Source organism: Aulonocara stuartgranti (genome assembly GCF_965226115.1).
Source record: "Aulonocara stuartgranti genome assembly, chromosome: 13".
Classification (NCBI taxonomy): domain Eukaryota; kingdom Metazoa; phylum Chordata; class Actinopteri; order Cichliformes; family Cichlidae; genus Aulonocara; species Aulonocara stuartgranti.
The window spans coordinates 34529713-34551983 of NC_138949.1; the positions used below are offsets into that span (position 1 = coordinate 34529713).

The window sequence follows — 22271 nt, forward strand, 5'->3', positions numbered from 1 at the left end:
GGAATTACCTTTGAGGTCTCAGTCATAGGTAGTAATGCAAAATCTAACATTACACTAACCTTATATTTTTGTAAAAGGCAAAATGGACTTTTTTCCAGGGTGGGGGAGTGTTTCATGTCTGTAAGTTAAAATTGTTATTTTTGTTGTTTCCTGATTTCTAAGAATTGGGAGAACAATTACATGCTAACAAAATGATGCATTTTGGTTGCCCATGTTTGGTGTTGCTTTGGGCTTAGGGTGATCACTGACGATGACTTACACCTAAAAGAGCTCAAAATCAGAAAACGTTGCTCTAAAACATGTTGACATGGTAAATGAAAATGAACAATAATCAAAATTGATCATGCAAACTGAAAGACTACTTACTATGTTTCTCTTGTTACTTCATTAGCCTCAGTGTTCTCAGATCATTCTTTACATAAAAGCACCCAGTTGTCTTGCAAAGAATGTGTAGGATTAGTGCAATCACACACATTCGAAGATACTGGTAGTTATTGTTTCAAATGCCTATTTCATGACAACCAGGCTAAATTCATCTAAGGGAGTATGAAAGAGATTATCTGGATGCTGAAATGATTGTTAAAATACATTAGGCCAATAATAGTAGACCTGTGCTACATTTGTCCAGCTAGGCAACACATATTTCTGCATAAGAGATACATGAGACACCCTTTAAATAAGCAAATTTCATGTTTAAAACATGGAAATGCAGCCAAAATGGACCATACAATGGCCTCAGTGAACACATCAGCACATAAGTAGAGATGAGGAAACTCAATCACATTAGACATTAATATGACTATGAGTAAATTATATATATTATATATTCTGTTACATGGTTTAAAGAATACAATGTGATAATCACACATGAGAACGCTGTTTCCAGTTATACAAATTTATTTTATTTCACTATTAAAGAAACCAATTATGTGAATAAAAGCTCACCACAAGAACATCTCCCAACCCAGTCTTACAAAGTTGCAGTTACAATAAAAAACTGTTGGTGAGCTAAAAAACAATCCTGGTGCTGATGCTTGTCATTGAACGTTTTGGACAGAGCTCTTGATTGAAATGCCTACCGTTGTGTGTAGGCATTTCGGTCCAGATGTTATGGAGTTCAGTTCAGCTAAGATGTATTTCTAAAGCACCGGATGGCAAAAATAGCCGCTTCTCGGCTGTTTATATTGTAAGGTAAAGACCATACAATATAAGAGAGAAAACCCCCCAACAATCAGATGATCCCCTGTGAGCAAACCCTTGATGACAGTGTCTGTGAAGGTTATCAGTCATCGAGGCCATTGGTGACGGTGGGAAAGAAAAACTCCCTTTTAACAGGAAGAAACTTTCGGCAGAACCAGGCTCAGTGAGGGGCGGCCATCTGCCTCGACCGGTTGGGGGGGGGCACAGCTGTTATAACCCCTGACGCAGCATAGCTTCTAATTCTGAAAGATACGTAGATACCTTAAACCTGCACTCTATGCAGGACACCAAGCGATGACACGACTTGCAGTACTATAGGAGTCTATGCAGAAACAGTTTTCTCTCTTGAATCTCTGTAATTCTTTTGCTACTGAGTGTCTGGGTGCAGTCACTCATTTTGGGCCAATTAAATCAAATGAACTTCCATTGTCTGAGTTATAGCCCTATTGAACCTGCGTTAACCAGCTTTAATAGGGAGGGCCAAAGTCCTAGTTGTGCTAAATTTCCTCGAATTCTCCTCGGAGATTTTCGAGTAGCTTCCTTTGTTCTTGAAAGTTCTTTTCCATTTGTCTCATCGCTTCCCGTCCATTCCACATCTTTTTGGTAAGGTCACTAACCTTATTTTCTAAGGCCTTATTTTGTTGTTTGAGTATGTCAACTTGGACATCGTAGTTGTTTATCAGATCGTTATGTGCTTCCTGTGAAACTTTGCAAACCCAAGCTCAGACTCCCAACGCCATGTCTTGTTTTCAAGGCTTCCTGTACATTACACAGATTTTTCTTGACAAGCTCTCTTTTCAGTGCCTCACATTCATGGCACAACAACTCCTTTTCTCTGTTGGTCTTGTTAAAATCATGTTGGTTGTCCTTTTCCATGTCTCCCACTTTTATAACCGAGCCTGTCTTGCTGCTTTGCATCTCTCCGATTTCTGCCTCCATTTCCTGCATCACCTCTTTCTGTTGCAGGTCTCTTTTCCTCTTGTTTTTAGAGAACCCACGTCGTTTGAAGAGAACTTCAGCGTTTCTTTGGAGAATTTTGTTCTCAATTAGGAGCTCTCTTTTCACTGCCTCAAATTGATGGTACAAAAACTCCTTTTCTCTGTTGGTCACGTTAAAATCATGTTGGGAGTCTTTCTCAGTGGCTTTGAAGATCCGTGATTCTCCTTTCACACCCTCATCGTGTGGTTTCAGTTCTTTTTGAGAATCACCACTCCTTTTGGAAAGCTCCTGGAGGTCCTGTTCAAGAAGTTCATTATGCCTCAATATGTCAATTTCATGTGCAAAGCATTGGAGTTCCAGGGTCTGTCTGAGCTGTTCACTGTCCGTTGTTTTGTTTTCCTCATTCATGATCCTTTTTCTTTCTTCACTCTCTTGTAACTCTTTAAAGGCTGTGTTTGCCTGATGGAGCTCAGTTTTAACAGCCTGTATTTCCTGTTGCATGTCATCTTTTTCCTTTTCAAAGTCCCTTTTCAGCTCACACATGCGTTTTATCATCACATCATTTTCCTCTCTTAAAGACGGGTTGTCCTTTTCCATGTCTCCCACTTTTATAACCAAGCCTGTCTTGCTGCTTTGCAACTCTCTGATTTCTGCCTCCATTTCCTGCATCACCTCTTTCTGTTGCTGGATCTCTTTGGTTTTGGAGCTGTTTAAATCCTTTAGAATTTGGTTCCAATATTCCAGCTCTTGAATTTTGAAGTGAATTGTTTCATTCTCTAGTTGCAGGTCTCTTTTCCTCTTGTTTTTAGAGAACCCACTTCGTTTGAAGAGAACTTCAATGTTTTTTTGGAGAATCTTGTTCTCATTTATGAGCTCTCTTTTTTGCTCCTTAAGGTCGGCGTTCTCGACTTTAAGGTCACGTATGGTAGAGTTTTGTTGTTTGAGAGTTTTATTCTCATTTTTCAGCTCTTTGATTTGCTGTTTAAGTTTTTCGTTCTCGGCTCTCATGTTGCATACAACAGGATTTGACAGACTCATATTTCAAATTGAAGTTGATGCTAAATCTCTGTACCAACTAAAAGATTTTTTAAAAATACCGTCAACTGTGTCAGAAACGCAAGTTTCCAGTAGTTTCCTGCCTAGTGAATTCTTCCACTCTCTTTGAAAGACTGCCAAGAGTGAGAACCTCTCCCCTATTTATAGGTTTTCGGGTGCTGATGTCATAAAGAAGACCAGAGATCAAAGGGATTCTGGTGAAACGTCACTGTGTCTGGTCTGGGCAGTTCTGAATTGAATAATAACAAAATGACGGGGGGCGTGTCTGGTAGCCATGTGAAGACGTGTTGTACAGGGCTCCTCAATGGACTAACTTGTTTCATAATTCCATTGCTCCAAAACTAACGAACTTTTAACAACAGTACGATAACACGCCCGTGTGCTGCTCTGAGGCACTTTTTACATCTTCAAGGCTACGGTGTACGAAATATGAGCAAAACTAGATCGGGGAAAGAGCAGGCCGCAAAAGCCTCGGACCATGCTGAGGACAGACCGGAGGCACCACCCCATGACATGAGTGAGATTATGAGAGCTATTGCTAGCTCTGAAAAGAGGATATTGGACCGTATCGATTCAAGCACGAAAGATTTAAATGATAAAATAGACACAATCAAAGAAGATCTGGAGAAGCAAGAGACCCGTTTGGAAAGTGTTGAGTTTGCTTTGAATGTTGTATATTGTATAGCTTTTTTTTTGTTATACGTAAAATTGTATTGTATTTATTTAAATTTTTACTTTTTAATTATTTTATTTGCATTTTTTAATCACTAGGGTTTGAGAGTAACGAAATTTCTATTCTCTGTATGTCCTGTACATGTGGCAGAATTGACAAATAAAGTTGACTTGACTTGACTTGAATGCTTCTTCAGACCGGACAGTGGAGTTGGAAAACGAGGTTAGCAAGCTGAAATCGGACGTTGCTAAGTTGACCAGCAAGTTGGACGACATCGAGGGGCGACAACGCCGGTGCAATGCACGCATTGTAGGGGTGAAGGAGGGCTTTGAAAACACCGGGAAACCTACGGCAGCTATTGCTACAATGCTGAAAGACATACTGGGCCTCGACTTTACTCCGATGCTGGACCGCGCTCATCGAAGCTTGGGTCAACAGGGAAACTCCCCCAGGGCGATCGTGGTGAAGTTTCACTATTACCAAGAGAAGGAAGAGGTGTTCCGAAGGGCCGCCAAGTCGCAGCCGTTGCTGCTGCAGGACATGAAGATAAGCATTTTTCCTGATTTTACAGCAATGGTGGCAAAGAAACGAGCTGCTTTTATGGAGGCTAAACGTTTGCTCCGAGGCTGGCGTTAAGTTTGGACTTTTGTTTCCAGCTGTTCTCCGCATCACTTCACCGACGGGACAGGACAATCGTTTCACCGACCCAGCGGCTGCAATAGACTTTATCAAAAAAGACTTACTACGGCCGTGAGAGGTACAGCCGAGTGAGAAAAGATAAGTTGGACTCCACATGTGTGATTGCTTGAACTCAAGGGACATAGTTATACGTCGGTGCTGGGGAGATGTCAAGTAAATAATTGGGCCATAGTCATAAAAGGCCGGAAGGTAGAATGGTTTTGATTTAATTGATTATGAATACTCTGCCTTCCTTCTTCGTTCCGATTTTTGATATGTTCGAGATATTGCTGTTATTCTGGGGCATTTGATTAGAATAAACACGGGGAAAGTGGAAAATATAAGTTTTGGAGTTTTGTTTAGTTATTAAATGTTATATATTTGCCCAGCTGAGGGGCTGTTTGAGGGTTAACAGTACGTTTAGTCACTGTGCTATCCTAGCCTGGAGGGTTGCGATCTCAGGGATAATAGTAGATCAGCATGGGGTTTTGAGACTCGTTTTATTTATTTTTTTTTCCTTCTCCCCCTCTTTCTTTTGGGGGGGGGGGGGGGGGGGGGGGGTTCCAGAGGTTGGGACATATTTTTTCTGCACCTGCATTTAGGTACCTGAATGGCAAGCTCGCAAAGTCATCTGCCTCTTCGTTTTATAAGCTGGAATGTTAAAGGTATAAATAATCCGGTTAAACGCACAAGGGTTTTTACTCATTTAAAATCATTGAGATCCGATGTTGTATATCTGCAGGAAACACACCTCCGATCAAGTGAACAAATTAAACTAAAAAAAACATGGATAAGCCAAATATTTAGCTCAAAATTTGAGGATAGATCACGGGGTGTGGCTATTCTAATTAGGAAGGGGATTCCATTTATTCCACTATCAACTGTGGCGGATACCAGAGGGAGATATATTATTATACAGGGCAGTTTGTATGGGAAACAAGTCATTCTTGCTAATGTATATGGACCAAACTGGGACGACCCAAATTTTTATTGTACCTTTTTAAAACACCTGCCAGATTTAACAGAGTCCCATTTGATACTGGGTGGTGACTTTAACTGCGTACTTAATCCTCAACTTGACAGATCAAACCCAAAACCTGATAGCAAAATTTCAAAAGCGGGTAATGTTCTTAAATCCTTTATGCAATCTTATGCTTTTTTTGACCCCTGGAGGGACAAAAATCCTACATCTAAACAATTCTCATTTTTCTCACCAGTGCACCGGTCATACTCACGGATCGATTTTTTTTGTTGTAGATAGTAGAATTCTTCCCAAGGTTTTAGATTGCCAATACAACTCTATTGTTATCTCAGACCACAGTCCAGTACAATTAGATGTAATTTTTTATGAACGCTTAAGTCAAAAACCGGCCTGGCGACTTGATCCTTTACTCCTAACTAAAGACTCATTTAAAAAAAAAAAGGTCTCTGAGCAAATACAGTTTTTCTTAGAGACAAATCAAACCCAAGGGATGAAAATGACTGTTGTATGGGAGGCATTAAAGGCCTATCTTAGAGGCCAGATAATTTCATATATATCATTTCAAAAAAAGAAATACTTACAACAAATGAACAACCTAGCCAACAGTATAAAAGAGATTGACTGCTTATATGCAGAAAATCCAACACCAGACCTATATAAGAGAAAATTATTACTAAATTCAGAATACAAAATTCGGTCCATTCAGCAAACAGAACGTTTATTTTTCAAATCAAGGCAAAAGTTCTATGAACATGGGGAAAGAGCCGGAAAACTTTTGGCACATCAAATTAAGCAATCCATATCAGCTAACACGATTTCTGAAATCTGTAAAACCTCTGGAGAAAAGACGTCTGATCCGAAAACCATTAATGACCAGTTTAAAATGTTCTATTCCAATCTTTATACCTCAGATCCGGTTGATGAAAAAAAGATTGCTGAAACGCTTGATAGATTACCGATTCCACAAATATCGGTAAATGACAGAACAGAAATTGATAGAGAGATAACCATTAGTGAAATTGTCGAAGTAATTAAATCAATGCAAAGTAATAAGGCACCGGGACCTGATGGTTTCCCTATTGAACTATATAAAATGTTTATAGACAAACTAGCACCAATACTCAAAGATGTATACCAGGAAATATTCTATGGTTTGAAGTTTTTTTACAATTTATTTTCAGGAGAAACTTTTAACACCTTTGACGCTCTGATGAGAGATTACAATATACCAACCTCACATATGTTTAGATACCTGCAAATACGAAGTTTTGCAAAAGCATTGTTTCCTTCTTTCCCCTACCTACCTCCTAAAAATCAAGTGGATACCATTTTGGAAATGGATCCTTTTGGCAAAAGGAGAATCTCCGCCATATACAAACTGATACAGAGCTTAAGGCCTATTACTTGGGGAAAAAACTAAAAATAATTGGGAAAAAGACATTGGGGTGGATTTATCTGATGATGAGTGGAGATCTTGTTTGAATCGTATACATACTTCCTCCCTTTGCATTCGCCATGGTTTAATTCAGTTTAAAATTCTTCATCGTCTTCATTATACAAGAGAGAGGCTTTCAAAATTTTTCCCAGAAGCCGATCCTGCCTGTCCCAGGTGTGGACATAATCCAGCAAATGAGGGTCACATGATGTGGTCTTGTCCGAACCTGGATAATTACTGGGGAAATATATTTAAAGTATTATCTCATATCAGTGCTGTTAGCAGAGCTGCTCTGTGCAGCGTTATGGCATAATAATTTTAAGGGAGAATAAAAAGTCGACACACATATCTCATTCCTGACGGAGGACTCTCCCACTACACTTCTCCAGTCCATTCACAGAGTCGTTGCATGGTAAGACATGGATAGGAAGTGGGCGGAGCCTTTTACCGTCATTTTATTACGACGCAAAGTACAAACACCTGTGGACACACAGTCCAACAAGTGCGCAGAATTTAGTGCTTGATTTCCGCATTGGCATTTTTGGAGTTATGCCATCTCAATACAAAATTAGTAAATCTCAGGAAAATGCCATAGCATTTGCTACATTGCTTGCCAGTAGACTTATTCTATTCCACTGGAAGTCTGATAAGGCTCCTCCACACATACAATGGTTAAAGGAGGTGCTTTTCTTTTTACCACTGGAAAAACTTAGATACAGAGTTCTCTCATCACAACAAAAATTCTCTGCGACTTGGAACCCATTTATTGACTATATAAAAACATGTTTTCCAGATGTGTGACATACGTTTTTTGTCTGTTTTTGTTTTGTTTCTGTTTACATGAGCCTCGGGTGGGGGTGGGGGTTCTCTTTTTTTTGTTTTGTTTTGTTTCTTGTATAATGGCAACGTTTTCATTATGTATTGTGACCATGATTTGTGAAAAAAAATAAAAATAAATTATAAAAAAAAGAAGAAAAAAAGAATAATAACAAAATGCAGATTGATGGTAATTGTAACTGATAATGGTTACATGAATTATAAACACCCAATAAATATTATTTAGAAATCCAAACTGTGGTGGAGGTGTGGTCCCTGGCACAGCCGCAGGGGAGGAGTGATGCAGTGAGCTCAAGGGGGCGGTGCCAGGGAGGCTGCAGGGACAGGTGGTGATGATCTTCCTAACGAGGTTTTCCTTTTTATACAGTCAAGCCGGAGACCAGAGTGAGCAGGAGCATGTGCAGAAGACCAACCGGAGAGTTGGTGAACAGGTTGGCAAACCATGAAAGCCATATGTGTGGTGCTTCAACAAACACTCGTCCAGAGTGATCAACATAACAGTGTGTCGGGTTGACTTTTATACAAACAAACCAAAAAAAACAAAAACATGTCATTGTGAAGCTTTGGCAAATACTAGATTGGTCAACTGATGTGCCGTAAGCATCTGTCAGGCTCTCTGACAGTTAGTTAGTGTTGCCTACAGTTAAAATATGTAATTGTGGTGAAGAGTTAGTATGATTTTACATAAATGGAATCCACATTTAGGAGCCCTTCAGTAAATCCAGGCCAAGCTAAGAAGATGAGCAATGGGAGAAAGACCAAGGACAGAACACATGGAGATGACTGACCAGCGAGCTTTTAATGCTTAAACCTCGTCAAAGTAACTTTTTGTTGTGACTAAATTGTAAAGAGGGATGTGTGTGTATAGAAAGATGGCTGTTAGAGTAGCAGATGTTTAATTTTGTCTAAATTCACTATTAATTTACCTAATCAATTCAAATCAGAGGGAGAGGACAAAGAGATTGTACAAGATCAGGAAGAACAAGGTGAGCCAAAGAGTGAAGGGAGATGGAAAAAACAATAATTATTTTTCACAAAATAATTTTACATACAATTCATGAATATTTTGTGTGCTTTCCAGTAGCTTTCAGGAGCTAAGGGAGTATGAAAGAGATTATCTGGATGCTGAAATGATTGGTAAAATACATTAGGCCAATAATAGTAGACCTGTGCTACATTTGTCCAGCTAGGCAACACATATTTCTGCATAAGAGATACATGAGACACCCTTTAAATAAGCAAATTTCATGTTTAAAACATGGAAATGCAGCCAAAATGGACCATACAATGGCCTCAGTGAATACGTAAATACCTTAAACTGTTGTTGATTTTGGGAAGTTTCAGATAGTTTGGATTCATTAATGACTTTTATTATGTTTTCATTTTTCCCCATCTTGTTTTTTTTTTTTCATCTTGATTTGAAAACAGGAAGTTTCATTTTTCTCCAGAAATCCAAATAATCAGCACCAGGAAAAGCTCAGGTTTGCTTTATGATGGTCGTTTGTCAGAGTTATATGAGTTTGGGAGAAACTGTGGCAAAGCTGGAAGGAGGCAGAGGTTGTGCCCGTACATGAACCAGGGAAATACAGACCTGTTATCATTATACATCTGTAAAATAATGGAGCGAATGAATGAAAGACTAAAGCACTACACAGAAAGTAAAGGACGCGTACATAAACATCAAAGTGTTTCAGAAGAGGATCTGGTGTGTTTGGAACATGAACTCAGGAAACCAGTGGGCGGATGTTCATGATGTGGATAAAAGATTTTTAAGACAAATACGAGTGAGAATTCACTCGGAGAGGTTTCCTGTAGAAAACGGGAGCATAGTGACTTTGTTATTTTCCTTAATGATAAATGATGTGACATAGAGGGTGGGATGGGGTTTCCCTTCCATGGAGCAACTCATCTTTTCCTGCTGGGAGTGACTGGGAAAGATGAAGAGTGGTGGTATAAGTGGGGTATAAATTTTTCAGTTGATAAGAGCAAGACAATGTTTTACAGGAAAAAGAGTTGGAGAAGAAGTGAAGCTTCAGTTATAGAGTCAGGAGTTAGAGGGAGTAAATTTAAGTTTCTTGGGCTGTGGTTGGGTGAAAATGTAACCTGGGCTGTACAAGGAGCTTTGGATGGACTGTGGCTCAGAGAGCATCGGGTCAGAGTTACAGCAATACCTCCATGAATACTTCCTCCACAGAAGGTTTCACATTACAGGGACAGGGCATTTACTTTAAACTCACATACAGTACAGGCTTACATCAGTATTATTAGTATTTTATACACAGATGCATCGGAGAACAGAGCCAGTCAAAGTGGGGGAAAGGGTCACGGATGGACTGAGTATACAGTAATGCTCCCAGTACTGTCAGCTGTTCAATGGACACAAGACACGAGACCGTTACATCAGTCGTCTGTTCAGACTCAAGCTCGTCATTGGCCAGTTTACAGTGATGACAGACTTGCAGGTGGGTTTGTGTGGAGTCAGAGCCAATGAAATGGCAGATAGAGCTGCGAGGGAAGCCACAAACCAAAGATTAGTAACCCGGCTGTTAGCTTCTGTCAGGCAGAGAAACAGAGCCGCAAGGCAAGAAATGCAGGAGAGATGGAGAGGAGGAGCACAGGAAGGAGTGGGGTGACCGACAGTCCTCTTTTCCCTGGACATGTCCACTTTCCACGTTCTGTCCGGGGGGATTTTCGAGACTGATGAAAATGTCCGGGTTTTTCTATAGGCCTACAGAGGACCCATATGTGTGACATCATCCCGAGCTGCTGCTTTGCGAGTGGTTGTTCTGCCTGACAGACGGGACAGGGCGCGGCTGATGATGTTTAGAAGAAGCCAAAGCGCAAGTGCAGCTTTTCAGACGAACCGCAAAAGAAATTTCCCTCGTACCGTCGCGGGACTGGTCATCTTTCTTATACAGATGAGGCTTTATTTCTGTACCATTATTTTAATTCCAGAGGTTTTTGTTGTTTTTGCACTTGTTGGCTTGTAAAAGCCTGTATGACATTTTTTTATTTCACCGTTCATTAACCGCACAGAGAAGGCATGGTTTAAATATGTTAACATTTTCTTTAAGTAAACATTATTAAAGTTCTTCATGACTGGGCCAAGTGTCCTCTTTTTTGGAAATCACAATATGGTCACATTTCAAGAATAAGATGTGGACATACTGGTTCGAACACTACACTGTTGATGGTGGGGAAATATAACAGGGAAATGTGAGGAAACCGTGGATCATGTCTCACAGTATCAGGTGGAGAGAAGCCCACTGACCCACTGACCCAGAACCTGAAGGTTAGCGGGCCTTGTTCCAGTTTGTAAAAGAGGGTAAAATGTTTGGGAGGACGGAGGGTTTTGTAGAGGTCGTTCCGGTCCACACCGGCTGGTGGCGGTAATGCACCGTTTTGTTGTTTGCCAACCGCCAACAACATTTAGAAGAAGACGAATCCCTGCTCGCTGTCAGAGCAGGCTGCTGCTTCACTCGCTCCAACAAGCACCGAACCTGCACACGGTGACCGCGCGCTTTGCAACCGAGCCAAACCGAACCGAGCCGAGTGCAACATGAACGAGTCGGCGGGACTGCGCTTCCGGCGGCTGCACCGCCCGCAGGTGATCACCGACGAGCTGCCGGAGCAGCGGCGCAAAGGGTCCAGGTAAGAGCCGCTGGGTTTGTTCTCACCGAGGCGGTGTTGAGCAGCCCACGGGGACACGCTGCGTGTTTCTGTTAGCCTTCGTGTTCGGGGTCTTCTCACTCACACACGTTGACTCTTTCCACGCTCGCCTCGTTAGCTCGTGATGCGCACCTGTAAATGTGATCGTGCAGGTGTGTTTACGAGGACGCCTGCATTAATGAAGCTAGTGTGGGGAACGCGGTTGATTGTGGGGTCAGGTGGGTCCGGTTCCGGGGTGGGTCCCTGAGGAGCCCCGCTGCAGTCACGTCTCTGTTTCTGCTCTCAGCACCTACAGCGGTAAGATCTTCCGGGTCACGCTGCTTTCTCTGGGCGTCCTCCTGCTTCTTCCTCTCCTGGTCATCATCCTCATCCTCGAGTCTCCCATCAAGCCTGAAGTCTTCACGTGAGTGACACAAGTCAGCCGCTTAATGAATAATTCGTTTGGCTACAAACATCAGCGCGTTCAGAAATGAGTTTAGATGTTTTCAAAATAAAATCCATAAAAACGTGTGAAAGATCCTAATGTTTCAATCCTGGAATAACTCGATGAATAAAAACAGAAAGTAACTCTGTAATCTGAAACTGTCTGTTCAGAGAAAGTCACAATATTCATGTTAAATCCTTTTTGAAATAAAAGTTAACGAGTTTTTGCTGCTGCCCCTGCTGGTCGGTCGTGGTGCTGCAGGCTGAAAGAACCGCCCATGATGAAGGGCTGCTGGGAGCCCAACCTGAAGCTCAGAGAAGCTCAGAGACTGTTTGAGGACCAGCTCGTCGGCCCCGAGTCCATCGCTAACATCGGAGGTTGGTGTCAGACGTCGGCGGCGACCACGGCGAGGAGCGCCGAGAGCTGACAGATTGTCCCTCTGTGTCTGCAGATGTTCTGTTCTCGGGAACAGCTGACGGGAAAATCGTGAAGCTGGTCGGTCGGAGGATCCATATGGTGACGAGACTCGGGAAGCTGCCGTGTGGTGAGTCGTGCTCGTTTGTGCTTCCGGTCTTCACGTGCTGCCTCCTCTTCCTGTGCGCTGTCAGAGTTTGTGGGCGTGGCCTGGACTTCAGGTTAGAAACACTTCAGCATGTCCAGGTTTCATGTGTTAGCCAGCTAGACGAAACCTAAATGATTGGCCGGTGTCCAGGTGCGACGCGGTGCTCACCTGCGTCCAGGTGTACCCGCCTCCCTCTGCTCAGGGCTTTAAACCTTACATCATGTGACGGAGCTGCAGGTGAGCCAGCCTGAGCTCTGTCACATGCTGACAATGAGCGAGATCAAACCGTCAGCCTGTGTTGAGCAAGGCGTTACTGTCAGCCTGCCTGCAGCCACACGCTTGCTTCATTTTGGAGTTTCCCAATAAATAACTGACAGTTCGACCTTCAGCCCTGATCTGCCGCTTTCAACACAAACATGTGAGAGACCTCAGATGAACCCGGCGACACGCTCAAACCTGCACAGCGTCACAGCACACCTGACACGCAGGTAACAGCACGCCGTCTGCTGACTCCAACTCAAACCAGCTGATTAAGCTGAAGTCTCTGGTTTAAGTTTAAACTTTCAGCCAGGTGTGTCAGGAAGAACCTGAACAGGAAGTTCAGGTCAGCGAAGGTAACGTGAGCTCGCTGTGGTGCTTCCTCCAGCAGGAAGCAGAAGCTCTGAGCTTTGTGCTCGTTGACGTTTGGAGCCTGTTTGTGCCAAAATAAAAGAATCGAACAACCTGAAAAGATTTCTTTTTAACCTTCCTCACACGTCTGTGTCCAAGCACATCTTGCACCCTTTCTGATTGGTCGATGTCCAGCAGGTTCCAGAGAGGACGAGCCCAACTGCGGGAGGCCGCTGGGGATCAGAGTCGGACCCAACGGGACGCTGTTTGTAGCCGATGCCTACCTGGGTCTGTTCGAGGTCAACCCCACCACTGGTGAGTGATCCCACTTCCCACGCTTCCTGCCTGCTGGGCTCAGGTGAGTTTCGTAGATGTCTTGTGACTGAAAGGTTCTGGCGCTCAAAAGTCTAATTCTGGGTTTTACTGTAGCACATCTGGATCAAAGCTAACAGCTGGACTGTATTCGTGCTGAGTCATGTGATCAGGTGGAGCGGACTGTGTGTTTTTCTTTGCAGGTGAGGCGACCAGGTTGGTGAACGGCGGCCAGGTCGTCGCAGGGAGGAAGCTGTCATTTATTAACGACGTGGCGGTGACGCAAGATGGAAAGAAGGTGTACTTCACCGACTCCAGCAGCAGGTGGCAGCGGAGAGACTACATGCACCTCATCATGGAGGCCACGCCCGACGGCCGGTACCTGCGTCCAATGAGTGTCTGAGAGCGCTGACAGTCAAACGTCTTATTAGAATGGCGTTTATTAATCATCCATACGTCGAAACATCTGTGTATCAGTTCACTTTAGTGTGATTACTACTTCCTGTTTGTGACATGTCACATTAAAAGCCTGGCAGCGGTTCTCTAACGCGAGCGGTTTCATCCTCAGCGTCCTCGAGTACAACACCGAGACCAAGGAGCTGACGGTGGTGATGGAGGACATGCGATTCCCAAATGGCATCCAACTGCTGCCGGACGAGGAGTCGGTGCTGGTGGCGGAGACCACCATGGCCCGGATCCGCAGGTAACCCACCCGACTCACCTGTGCCTGCGAGATCATCCGAGGCAGAGAAGTTCAGAACGTCCAGCACAAACTAAAAACCTCAGAGTTAAAAAGATTTAACCTAAAATCTCGAGCAAATCAAACCAGGCTGCCATCTGCGTTCTTTAACTTCCTGTGTGAGCCACTCGTGTACGATGGATGTTAAACAACCGTCTGCGATGGAGCACGATGGCGCTGATGCTGGATCTCGGTTGTCGTGGAAACAGGCTCTGAGATCATCCAACCCTTTTTTTTTTAACCTACATCAAGTGTGTGAGTGAGAGAGGGAGTCACGTCTTTCTGCGTTTGTGGGGTTTACATGTTACAGACCGCTGCAGTGAGGACGTCTGTTTTACGGGGACGCGTCTGCACTGTGAGGACGTTTAGTGAAGGTTCACACGTGCTGGTAGAAATCAGGCACGGTTACATAATATGTTACGTCAGCGACACACTGGTCCTGACACACACAGAAAGACGTGAGCGTCTACAGGTATTAATATCTTTGTGGGGACCAACAATTGGACGTTTATTATACCTGTGGGGACCAACAGTCCTTATTGGGACCCAAATCCACATCCCCACCAGATTGAAAGTATTTTTGAGACTCAAAATGTGGTTTTGGTGTCAGGTTAGGTTACAGTTAGGTCACGGTTATGTTTAGGGTAAGCAATGAGATGTCCCCACGAGGATATGTGTGCGTGTGTGCGTGCGTGTTTGTGTGCGTGTGTGCGTGTTTGTGTGTGCGTGTTTGTGTGCGTGTTTGTGTGCGTGTGCGTGTGTGTGTGCGTGTGTGTGTGTGTGTGCGTGTGTGTGTGCGTGTGTGTGTGCGTGTGTGTGCGTGTGTGTGTGTGTGCGTGTGTGTGTGTGTGCGTGTTTGTTTGTGTGTGTGTGTGCCTGTGTGTGCGTGTTTGTGTGTGTGTGTGCGTGTTTGTGTGTGTGCCTGTGTGTGCGTGCGTGCGTGTGTGTGCCTGTGTGTGCGTGTTTGTGTGTGTTTGTGTGTGTGCCTGTGTGTGCGTGCGTGCGTGTGTGTGCCTGTGTGTGCGTGCGTGCGTGTGTGTGCCTGTGTGTGTGTGTGTGTGTGCGTGTGTGTGTGTGTGTGTGTGTGCGCGTGTGCGTGCGTGTTTGTGTGTGTGTGTGTGTGTGTGCGTGTGCGTGCGTGTTTGTGTGTGTGTGTGTGTGTGCCTGTGTGTGCGTGCGTGCGTGTGTGTGCCTGTGTGTGTGTGTGTGTGCGTGTGTGTGTGTGTGTGTGTGTGTGTGTGTGTGCGCGTGCGTGCGTGCCTGTGTGTGTGTGTGTGTGTGTGCGTGTGCGTGCGTGTTTGTGTGTGTGCGTGTGCGTGCGTGTTTGTGTGTGTGTGTGTGTGTGTGTGTGTGTGTGCGCGTGCGTGCGTGCCTGTGTGTGTGTGTGTGTGTGTCAGGTGTTTTGCTTCCTTCCTGTCAGGCTCTGGCCTGAGCGGCGTGTGAACAGTAAACAGGTCTGTGGTCACGTCTGTTTTGAGTTACAGCCAATCAGAAACATGCAGTTCATTACACTCAGCTCACGATGACATAAATCAATATTTCTGTTGCAGCTGTCAGTCTGACCTCTGCAGTTGTGCTAACCCAGGATTTTAAGCTTTAATCATGTTCATCTTTTCTAATTAAAGAGACTAAAACATAAATGTTCTGTTTGGAAAAATGTTTTTTAAGCCGCTTTTGTTTTGAAATAAATAAAATATTTGTAAACATTTAATAAAAAATGGATATATCTGCTGTGACATCACCCGCTGCCGGGTGAGGTTCCCTGTGACGTGAGCGTTTGGGTTTTGGCCCCCAGAGGCCGCTCAGCGTCACAGACAGCTGATCGGTGTCATGTGATGCAGTTTGTACGTTTGTCTGTCACGTGACGCTCTTCTGCACCAGGGTCCACGTGGCCGGGCTGAATAAAGGCGGGATGGACACGTTCGTGGACAACCTGCCGGGTTTCCCTGACAACATCCGCCCGAGCTCCACCGGAGGTTACTGGGTGGCCATGTCGGCAGTGAGACCGAACCCCGGCTTCTCAATGCTGGACTTCCTGTCCCAGAGACCCTGGATCAAAAAGTTCATATTCAAGGTAAAAACAGACTTTTATACACATTTAAAATTAGACCTGATTAAAATGTCTGGAATCTGACAGTGGTGGCGGGGAGGTGATGGCGGTCACATGGTGGCGGGGAGGTGATGGCGGTCACATGGTGGCGGGGAGGTGATGGCGGTCACATGGTGGCGGGGAGGTGATGGCGGGGAGGTGATGGCGGTCACATGGTGGCGGGGAGGTGATGGCGGTCACATGGTGGCGGGGAGGTGATGGCCTCTGGCATGTTGTGGATGCTGAGAGCGGATTCTATTAACGTCAGAGCAAAGGCGCCGTTTGTGCAGGACCACGGCTTACATCCGTTGGCGCCTGAGCGGGGGAGGGTCATTTCTGTGATGTCACCTGACGTAGGCACGGGTGTAGCATGTGTTAATGTCGCTGACCGTCAGTTTTTATCTGATGAAAGCAGGCGATATATATTAAAAATGGCGAACGAGAACAAAACTGAAGATGAAGTTTTCATCAACGAATAAAAGCGAGATGAAAATATCTGCAGAGACGAGAGCCAATCACAAATGACTGAGCTGTGTAGCAAGGTGGCACGAGTTTGGAAGCGATCCAATCAGAAGCAGCCTCTGCTACAGCTAATGAGACGCTTCGTAAACCGCGTGGAGCGGCCGTCACCGGGGGTCTGCTGTCATCTTCTGTTTAGTTTAGGAGGAAACTTCATTCAGAGTGTTCGACCTTTGACCTTTGGTTTAATTATCCTCAGCACACACTCGAGTGAGCGCCACGAGTCAGCTGAGTTTGACCCCCGACCGATTTAATGATCATTACTAACGACGTTGCTAAAGTTAAAACTCCGTCACGTGTACGACTCCCACTGGTTTGTGGGGTAAACGGCAGTGAACTCTGGAGTGATGATGCGTTTCAGAGCGCCTCTCCTTCGTCCCGGTGTCTGGGAACATGAATGAGTCATAACCCAGAGTTTTGTAATCTGATTGGCTGCTCTGTCTGCAGACTTTGACCTGGAGCGAGTGCTGTTGCATCAGACACTGGAAAACATGAGCAGCGGTCACGCCGGGTTCATCACCGTCACAGAGCACGCCTGATTTCCCTTTAACTCCTTCCTGTCTGTCTCCTTCTCTCTCACCTTTCCTCCACCCTCCTGCAGCTCTTCAGCCAGGATATCCTGATGAAGTTTGTTCCCCGGTACAGTTTGGTTGCAGAGCTCCACGACGGTGGCGTGTGCACGCGGAGCTTCCACGACCCCAACGGCCTGGTTGCAGCCTACATCAGCGAGGTCCACGAGCATGATGGGAATCTGTACCTGGGCTCCTTCCGCTCGCCGTACATCGCCAAACTCGACCTCAGCAAGGTGTAGAAGATTCAAAAAGACGACACGCAGACAGACATTTTTGTGACTTTGAGATGTTAACACGGCGTTAACCCGTCTCTGCCGGCTTGTTCCGCAAATTAAAGTTCCAGCCTTGGAAATATCCCGAGAATGACTTCACCCAGCGCCACCTACAGGCTGTCCCAGGAATTGGGCGGCATTCCCATTTGTGGCTAATCTCTGTTGATTTTTCCTTTTAAGATTCATGCAGCTTTAGATTTATCACCGTTTTTGATAATTTCTTCCCTTTTCGACGGTATTTTGTTTGACTGCTATGTTTAGACTTTTTATTCAGAACAAAAGTGTCCAGAGAAACAAGGTTTGTGTTTTTGTGTTTGTGCTTTTGTCGTTTCTTCACTGAAAACCACTGCGACTACAGCGTTCACCTGCGAGCTAACTAAAGCATACGTTACCTAATGGATTTAAGCTAGCAAGTTCGCTCGTGGCCTAGTTTTTTTTTTTTTTTTAAATTGTACTCTTAGGGGCGGAGTTTGTTCCCTTCAGTCATAGTGCAGGCTTACAGATGCTTTGATTAGCAGTTAGCCTGAGCTAACCTAGCTGCCTCTGACTAACTTTGTTTACACAGAAGAAGAGCGGTTACTCACGGTGATGATCAACCTCCTGCTAACGCTGATGTCAGATTACAGGCTGCTTGACAAACTGCTTCGCCCTCTCGGGACGATTTAATGTGTTTTGATTGGCTATTGTCTGCACTACTGCGCTTGCACTTTTTTTTTTTTTTTTTTTTATCTAAATCTCACACGTTGGGATGTGATTATGGGTGTGTCTTTAGTGACAACCAACCAGTCACGAGAGAGGCTAACTCACCCTACCTGTAACTGTGCTTACGTACTTCAGGCTACAGTGATTGATGTCACATTACAGACTGTTTAACCCATAGGTGTCAAACTCTGGCCCACGGGCCAAATTTGGTCCACAGCCTAATTACATTTGGCCCGCGAAGCCATACCAAATTACTATTAGAGCAGGCCTACTGGTATTATACAGCTAATATATATATTGTTTAGTATTAAGCTTTGCTTGTTCCATATTCAGTTTTTCAGCAAAATGTGTTTGAGTCCATAAGAAAAGATTCATTCTTATATCTAGAGGAAGATATTTTTTTTTCAATAAATATTACTGTTAGCCCGCGACTTTGTTCCAGTTTGGAATTTTGGCCCACTGTGTGTTTGAGTTTGACACCCCTGGTTTAACCAATCATCTTGCCCCTCCCAGGATTTCTTTGTAATTTCTTTGTGATTCGATTGGCCAACAGCACTGAAATATTTATACAATAGCAGTTTGATGGGCTAGCGTCTGAACGGGTTAGCTTGGGTGCTTTGGCAGGATTCAGGCGTTGCTTTAGGGTTAGATTGATAGATGGATAGGGGAGATCTTTTGTGACAATACTAATGTAGGGATTACCTGGCAACTGCTGGTCGCTAAGGAAAAATGTGTTCTCCCAGCAGGTTGCTGGTAGTCACAAGTGTGAAGTTGGTCGCTCCAGTTTCCCATAGTGGAGGATGCTGACTTGGCTGCAGATGTTAGCTAGCTAACCAGCGAACACTGATGAAATTAAAAAGCGCAGCACAAACTGGAAACAGTGATGGCTCCTCTTCAAAATAAAAGCTGTCTCTATCCACAGAAACTAACAAAATAAGCACCTTTTACTTTGAAGGCACCGTTGCTTAGTGACATGTTTGAAAGTGTCCACAGAGGACTCCTCTGTTAGCGTCTAAATCGATCACAAAGACGTTTTGAGCGGCTTCCTCTGTGAGTCCCGATTTCACGCCGGTGACTGTCGGTGACCTCCTGCTGCCACTCGCCCATCAGCTGGGAGCGCACACGTTTTTCTAGCGACCAAGCTTCAGACCTGTGGCACCGAAGCTACGTCCACACTGGAAGCAACATGGCGACTTCAAGCCTTTCTTTTCACAACTTCCAGACAGGTGACTGAAATGTCGTCCAATGAGAGCGCAGGATACCACTGATGAACACGGGTATGGCCTGTTTGTAGAGTTACCTGGGTAACCAGAACCGGGTGCGATCAGCTGTCACGAAACGTGGCGAGCAAATTGCTTCTGTTGTGGACGCAGCTGGATGTCCTCGCTGATCACCTCCCTCACACTGATGTCTGTTGGACGTCGCGAAGCGTGGACTCACATTCTTTGTGTCATCTGAGCGAGTCTGAGCTGTTATGAGGAGCTGTCCTCCTGCTCATGCCCTCCTCCTCCTCTTGTCCTCCTCCTCCTCATGACCTCCTGCTCATGCCCCCCTCCTCCTCATGCCCCCCTCCTCATGCCCTCCTCCTCATGCCCCCCTCCTCATGCCCCCCTCCTCCTCCTCATGCCCTCCTCCTCTTGTCCTCCTCCTCCTCCTCATGCCCTCCTCCTCTTGTCCTCCTCCTCCTCCTCATGCCCTCCTCCTCTTGTCCTCCTCCTCCTCCTCATGCCCTCCTCCTCCTCCTCATGCCCTCCTCCTCTTGTCCTCCTCCTCTTGTCCTCCTCCTCCTCCTCTTGTCCTCCTCCTCATGCCCTCCTCTTCCTCCTCATGCCCTCCTCCTCCTCCTCCTCCTCCTCATGCCCTCCTCCTCCTCCTCCTCCTCCTCCTCCTCATGCCCTCCTCCTCCTCCTCCTCCTCCTCCTCATGCCCTCCTGCTCATGCCCCCCTCCTCCTCTTGTCCTCCTCCTCTTGTCGTCCTCTTCCTCTTGTCCTCCTCTTCCTCTTGTTCTCCTCTTGTCCTCCTCCTCTTGTCCTCCTCCTCTTGTCCTTTGTATGAATATATATATAACATTACAAACTCGTCTAACCCTACAAATACGTCTTATTCTGCTCGTGTATTAAAGACGAGCAGCTTTGGTTTCCGTGTAAACGTCACCGACTTTAAACGTTTCTGTTTGTTTCCTGTTTTGCTGATGCGCTGACGTCGTTACGCCACAGATTTCCTCCGACTGCCAGAGCCTCTGCAGTCAGTACAGCTCAGCAGCTCCGTGCTGCCCCTCAGCAGGCCTCTGGAAGCTGGCCAGTCAGAGGACAGTGGGCTTTGAGGGAGGAGGGGCTTAAAGAGACGGGAGCTGAAGCAGCTTGTTTCAGACAGAGGATGATCCAAGCACAGACACAGAAGGATTATTCTGAACTGGAAGTTATGCAAAGCTGCTCATATATTAGAAATAAGCAGCTGGAAATGAGCAGAATGGGTCCCTGTAAAGACATTTCAATCATCCACGGAAGACTGACGCGTGCTTTTTTTTAGTTTGATTTTATAATTCAGGCGGTTTAGTGGCTTAGTATGGACAATGTTTCACATGCACTGAATGAGCTGCTTAGCATTAGCAGATTTTATAATAATCTTTGGGTTGAAGTTCTTCAGTATTTGTCTGTTAATCTTCAAAACTGGAAAATGTGTAAAAACTGAGGGAACCACTGGAGGACGTTTAACTGAATCATTTTGTTTTATAAATGTGACGAATGATCCAAGCTGGCTGTCGACTTCCTGTTTGACCTTCGACCTCAGAGCGTTAGGTCGTGCAGCGTCTTTCGTGCAGGTCAGAGCACGACGGACGAGCCGAACAAACAAACCCTGAGATTGGAGACGGTGAAGGAGCCCGAGGCTGAAACGCACTGGCCTCCTAATAATTCCTGATCAGCGTGTCGTTATCTCTAACTCGGATCCGTGTAGAGAAGCAGCGTTTCTGTGACATCATCAGTGTGACGTCGGAGCCACAGGTTTCCTCACAGCCGGAGAACTTCACGGTGAAGTCGTCCAGTTTGGTGGCGTTTCTGTTTTTTACCTGAACAGTGATGATTGAGCAGTGCTTCTGTTGATTTTCTTTTGTGCCAAATGTGTTTCTCTCTCTGTGATGAGCTCTGTATTTCAGTCGCACTGCGTCTTTTCACACCAATGTCCTGCAGCCTTTCAATAAAAACTGAACTGTTATCGCAGCCTTCGTCTTCCTCACAGATCACACGGAGTCTCCATGAGTGATGTAATCCAGAGGCAGACTCCCACAGACAGACTGAAGTGGAGGGTGTTTTGTTTTTTGTGTTGATAACAGATGAAATAGGCTGAGAGGATGCTCAGACTGAAACGAGCTTGCAGGACGTGAACAAACTGCCTGAAGCACCAGCTGAGTTTAAGTTCCCCTCAGGTTCTGTGCTGGTGTGATGCTGCCACCTGGTGGTGATGAAAAGGAATGCCCAGTGACGGTGCAGCTTACAGAAACACAACAAGCTCAGAAACTGAGACTAAAGCCCCCCCGGGGGGGGGGGTGAGGATGGACCACCAGCTGAGCCACCGTGTCTGTAGCTCCACGTGTGATGTCATCCATCATTTAGGTTTACTCTGATTACACAGATTGTGTAGATTACCGGTGAGTAACTCAAGCTTATAAAATATTACATTACACAGTTTGTCACCGACTCTGCAGCTCGGCTTTTCTCCTGACAGTCTTTACACATACAGCAGGTCAGCGTGACAAAGAGGAAGCTGTGAGGTCAGAGGTCAAATACTTTATTGTTGTACGGTACTCCGTCTGTCACAGAGAACTAAAAGAGTCCATGCACAACTTCCTCATGCTCCTCGACAGGTGCAGAACCGTAAATACAGGCCAAAGAAGTAGTAACGGTTCTCCCACCACAGAGCTCCAGAGTCCTTATTTCATGCATCCGATGAAGTCTTGAGCACACCTGCAAGAATCACAGCTTCTTGGTTTTTAGGCTCTTTTG

General features: G+C 45.2%; 1 protein-coding gene across 2 annotated transcripts; it reads left to right on the forward strand.

Annotated features, from left to right (window-relative positions):
• The first annotated feature begins 11201 nt into the window (after window positions 1-11201).
• Window positions 11202-21483, forward strand: apmap (adipocyte plasma membrane associated protein). Of its 2 annotated transcripts, none has more exons than XM_082557145.1 (9): window positions 11202-11451; window positions 11756-11872; window positions 12155-12270; window positions 12345-12437; window positions 13260-13379; window positions 13580-13754; window positions 13945-14079; window positions 15997-16189; window positions 17325-21483. In XM_082557145.1, exons 1-9 carry the CDS (start codon window positions 11360-11362, stop codon window positions 17532-17534), a joined length of 1251 nt encoding a protein of 416 aa, XP_082413271.1. In that variant the 5' UTR covers window positions 11202-11359; the 3' UTR covers window positions 17535-21483. The 2 variants fall into 2 exon arrangements, with proteins under 2 accessions (XP_082413271.1, XP_082413272.1); XM_082557146.1 differs by having other exon boundaries at window positions 11204-11451; window positions 13263-13379.
• Window positions 21484-22271: the final 788 nt, after the last annotated feature.